The sequence below is a fragment of the Corvus brachyrhynchos genome, unplaced genomic scaffold, assembly GCF_000691975.1.
Source record: "Corvus brachyrhynchos isolate BGI_N302 unplaced genomic scaffold, ASM69197v1 scaffold97, whole genome shotgun sequence".
Taxonomy (NCBI): Eukaryota; Metazoa; Chordata; class Aves; order Passeriformes; family Corvidae; genus Corvus; species Corvus brachyrhynchos.
Window position 1 is genome coordinate 5,347,183 of NW_008239758.1, and position 4,918 is coordinate 5,352,100.

At 57.5% G+C, this 4,918-nt stretch overlaps 1 protein-coding gene across 1 annotated transcript in view; it reads left to right on the forward strand.

Annotated features, from left to right (window-relative positions):
* Window positions 1-34: 34 nt before the first annotated feature.
* RLBP1 (retinaldehyde binding protein 1) overlaps window positions 35-4,918 on the forward strand; it is a 7,554-nt gene continuing 2,670 nt past the window's right edge. Inside the window, exons 1-5 of the mRNA XM_008640088.2 lie at window positions 35-193; window positions 1,982-2,163; window positions 2,998-3,041; window positions 3,289-3,417; window positions 3,688-3,889. Coding sequence (XP_008638310.1) covers window positions 3,030-3,041; window positions 3,289-3,417; window positions 3,688-3,889 — 343 coding nt within the window. The 5' untranslated portion in view covers window positions 35-193; window positions 1,982-2,163; window positions 2,998-3,029. The remainder of the gene's footprint in view (window positions 194-1,981; window positions 2,164-2,997; window positions 3,042-3,288; window positions 3,418-3,687; window positions 3,890-4,918) is intronic.

A 4,918-nucleotide genomic window follows, 5' to 3' on the forward strand; every position in this document is an offset into this window, starting at 1 on the left:
CGGGCGGTGTCACCGAGTCACAGAATCCCAGCGTGGGTCCGGAGGGAAGGCACCGCAGCGGGTCATCTGGTCCGACCTCCCTGCTCAAGCAGGGTCGGCCTAGAGCACATGGCTGGCACAGGACTGCGGCCAGATGGTTCTGGAATATCGCCAGTGAGGGAGACTCCACGGCCTCTCTGGGCAGCCTGTTCCTGTGCGTGGGCACTGGGCAGTGAAGAAGTTAATGGAGTGGGGTGCAGGCACGTGGGGTGCAGGCACGTGGGATGGGCAGCCGGGGGTACCGGGGCATTTGGCACAAAGTGCCCATTCAGGGCCACCCCGCATCAGCAGCGAGTGCCACCCACGTGGGCTTCGGATACATTCGAGTAAACCCCTTAATTCCGGGGGACACGAGGGCTGGCCTGGAGCGTACCAGGAGGTGTAGCCCGTCTTTAAGCAGCAGGATTTGGCCAAAGGATCAGGTGCCAGCACAGCGTGGGAGCTTTCGAAAGCCCCGTGCTCACGTGGAGCGGGAGTTGATGCTGCTGAGCGAGGGGAGCGGGTTTCACATGGGAGGAGGGGGATAGCCAGACCTGGAAGAGAGATGCACTTAGGGCTCTGTCGCAATACATCAGGGTGGGGTCCCCCTTGGGGCTGCCACCTCTTTCCTTGAGACCCGTTCAGCCAGGACAAAACACTTGCTCTGTGATGCCAGGGGTTGTACGTGTGTCTGCAAAACTATTTCAACTGTGATGACCATGCTGGCCAGGATGCCCAGGTGGCCCGGGGATCACAGGTTCTCTCTGCCACCCCAACAGAGCATTATTGGGTCTATTTGGGAAAACCCCATGCTGATGATGTCCCCCTGTTATGCACTGTCTTGCACTGAGCTGCAGACAAAGGTCCAACGAGCTGTAGGAGGGAGCTGAGCCTTGCAGCGAGGAATGGGGACGGGAGGGTTGGGGGTCTCCTCTGAAGAGCAGCGCACAGTGCCTCTGGCCACAGCGGCATTGCTCAGGGTTTTGGTACAGGTCCAGGTTTTCCCTCAGCAGCACCCCTCCTTTCCTCTGGAGTCTCGTGCCTTCCTCCCTCCCTCACACTGGGGTCTCAGCTCTGCTCGCAGGACAGCCCTGTGTGGAAACCAAATCCGTAAATCCCAGAGGCATTACAAAACATGCCTTGTGTAAGATCCTTCAGCCCTGCTCTGGTGCTTAGCCCGACCCTACCACCTCCCCAAAATCCCCATTGTGGTAAGAGCTTGGCCAAGCTTCTCTCTTGGGCTTGAGCACAGCTCCATCCTCACCACATCCTCACCCATCTCCCACAACCCTTGACCCAAAGAATTGAGGCTGCAAGGGCTCTCCTGCTCTATGTAGCTTCAGCATGCTGGGACGTCCCAGAAAACCCGTTTTGCCATCCTGCAGCACCCACATGTGGACTCAGCTTGGTTTCTGCCACATTCAGGGGTTTGCCTCGCTTATGGGTCTGTGGCATCACCGTGGTGGTGGAATGGTTTCCAGTTTCCAGAGCTCCGAGCAGGTAATTGTCACTTGAGGGCATTGTAGGAATTTTGCCCGTATCTCTTTTTCTATTTTAAAAGCTGAAAGGGGCCTCATATGGATGCTGGTTTGGGAGGCCTCGTAAGGGAGGAGCTGGAGAGCCCCAGGACCATCCTCTGCCACAGACCCATCCCCGCAGCTGGACCACATGGCCAAATTCACAGCAGGACCTTGCCAGGGTTTTTGGGCCAGAAGCTGGGGAAGAGACCTGTCCTGCTCACCCCGGGGAGCAGGCCAGGATGGCAGGCTGCCCACCACCTGCCTCTGCCCCTGCCCCGTGCTAATGAGCGAGTTACACAACAAGGAGCTTTTATACTTTGTTAATCGGGTCCGGCATCCAGCCCGCCTCTCCACGCACGCTCCAGCTGGTGGTGGAGCCCCAGCTCCCTCCTTCCCTCTCCTCAGCTGCCTTTTGTAATGTTTTAATGGGGTTTCTTGCCTAGGCTGTGCTGACTTAATTACAAAGCTGCAGTGAGTTGATGCCTTGTGACGGTCTAATCCCAACCCGGTGACTCTACAAAGCTTTCGCCCAGCTCCTTTGCTGCTCCACTCCGGCCTCGCCATCCCTGCATCCACCTCGGCTCCGTGCACTGACCTGCGGACGGCTCAGCTTTTCCTCTTCCTGGTGAGTATCCAGGACTTTTTCCAACTCAAAGAACTGCGTTGAAGACCGTCATCCAGCCCTTGCTCAACCTGGCACCTCTGGAGCTTGAATTGGTTTTAGTGCCTGGAACAAGGGGACGCCTATCCCTTCCCCAGGAGGTGAAGAGGATGACCCTGGGAAATGGTTGAGCTGAAGCCAAGCATCCCTCACACAGCCTGAGCCCAGAGCTGGTGCTACAGCCAGGCAGGGAGGGGTAGATGCTGGAGGCAGGATGAAGGCAGCCCTCCTCCTCCTCCTTCTCATGGATGGGAACAAGGTGTTTCACCCAGATTGCGTTGGAAGGATGCTGAGAGGCTGATGGTCCAGCCTTGCAGTTGGTGGAGCAGTGAGACATGAGAGTTTGGGAAACACTTTGGAAATAATTATTTATTTTGGGAATATTACTTATTTTGGTAGTAGAAATAAAAGGATGATCTGGCTGCCTGGCCAAAACTGGATGCTCACCTGTGCCCATGTGAAGGTGGTCTGAGACAGAACACTGCTGGGTGAGCACAGGCTGAGATGCCCCCAGCCCAAAGAGGAAAGGCAGAGTAAGAAAAATGTAAGAAGGCATCAGATGATAAATACACAGATTTTTAAGCTGCTTTTGCAAACATCCCTGGTGTTTTCCCAGGCTGCTCAGCTTCCTCAGGCAGGCAGACATGCAGGCAGTAGGTGATGGAGCTGAGGATTGGTTGGGGATGTCCTCTGGACATCCACTTCTGCCCCCACCTGAGCAAGATGGGCAGGGAATGGGGCATAGGGGGGCCGTGGAGACTATTTGGATCCATGCTGATTCCTCCTTCCCTCTGCCAGTGTCCTGCTGCTGACGGAGGACAGAGGACAACATGTCTGCGGTTGTGAGTACTGTCCCCACGCTGCCCCATCCTCTCGGCTCTGAGCATCCCCTCCTTGCAGTGCTGGGATGGGCTGCACAGGGTGCACCTTAGTCCAGGCAGCACACAGTCCCTCCCTATCCCACCGCACCCCCTTGGGTGCATGTGTGGAGCCTCTCCCCTTCCCTGTATCTCCCAAGGAGACTTGAAGTGGGGCTGGGAGCTGGGGGGCTGTCTGGGAAGCCCCCACATCCTCTCCTCCCCCCCCCAGACGGGCACATTCCGGATCGTGTCGGAGGAGGAGCAGGCCCTGCGCTCCAAGCTGGAGCGCCTCACCACCAAGGACCACGGCCCCGTCTTCGGGAGGTGTGAGAAGATCCCCCCACACACCCTGCAGAAGGTGAGGTGGCTCTGGGGAATGGGGGGCAGGTGCAGGCCGAGGTTCCTGCTCCTCAGGGGCCACAGGAGACCCTCGACTGGCTCTTGCCTTGGGGGGATGCACTTAGCAAAATGTCTCCAAGCTGGGGACCTGAGTGACCCTGCCCTCCCTATGCTGGGAAGCATAGGGAGCTTTACTGTCCTCCCCCAGTTTTTTGGGTGCCTGCACGACCCCCGGGGTGTTTTTGAAGATGTGCATGGCATCACTGGGTCCCCTCTCTGCTCCCCCCAGGCAAAGGATGAGCTGAATGAGACGGAGGAGCAGAGGGAGGTGGCAGTGAAGGCGCTGCGGGAGCTGGTACAGGAGCGGGCGGGCGGCGAGGATGTTTGCCAGAAGGTGGCCGAGAAGGTGCAGGAGAAGGATGACTCCTTCTTGCTCCGCTTCATTCGTGCCCGCAAGTTCGATGTCCACAGGGCCTATGATCTGCTGAAAGGTGGGGAGGGGTCCTGGGCTGTGATGCTGGCTGAGGACGGGGGTACACATCCCCCAGCAGCTCCCAGTCCTGTGCTGGTGCCTCCTAGCCCAGACTGGGCTCTGCTGGCAGAGCAGGACCCTGACATGGGAAGGGGATGAAGAGAGGGGATAAATAGAAAAAGCCAGGGTGGAGGGGCTTGGAAAGAGTTGGGATGGGGAAGGAAATAAATGAGGGTGACACCAGGCATCCTGCAACACCAGGACAGTCCCATTCCTTGCAAATTTACCCAAACAAAATGGAAAAAACCCTCACATTTGGTGGTGGCAGGCTGTTTCATTTGTGCAGCAAACCCAGCTGGCTGGGGCTGCATCCCCTTGAGACCCCTGTACATGCCCTACACTCCCTTCTCTGTACCCCTGTAAAGGAGCTAGTTCTGCACCCTCCCGATGCTTCTGTGCACAGTGCCTGGGGGGCTCTGCACCCCTGGGGCACCTCTGGGTCTGGGGACAGCTCTTCCCACACTGAGAGTGACCCATAGGGATGGAGGGGGAGCAGAAGGGCAGCCTAGAGGGTGGCTGCTGTCTGGAACCTGCCTGGCTCCAGCTCTGCTCTTTGTCTCAGCTTAGGGGATAATGAGTTGTAATTATCAGTGCTGGCTCCCAGACGAGCTCTTTTGCTTGCCTGCATTTTCCCAGGATGAAATTCCTTATTTTGTGCCTGCAGGGTGCCAAGGGAGGGGAGATGGGGGTTGTCACCCAAACAGGGAGGAAGGGAAGAAGGGAAATGAGGGGGAAAATGACTTTATCTACTTGTTGAGGTGTTGGAGAGAAAGCAGGTGTGGGAATCTCCTGGCAAGGGATGGGATAACACCAAGCATGCTGGGGCTGGTGTGTTGCTGAGCTGCTTCTTCCTCCTTTGCTGGAGGAGAGCTGACCCATGTGGGCCACAGGCAGAGCTTTCCACAGCTCTGGGGCTCAGCACTGACATCTCACCATCACCAGCCCATCCCAGCTTCCCGAGGCTGGGGGGGGACGCACACACTTGCCC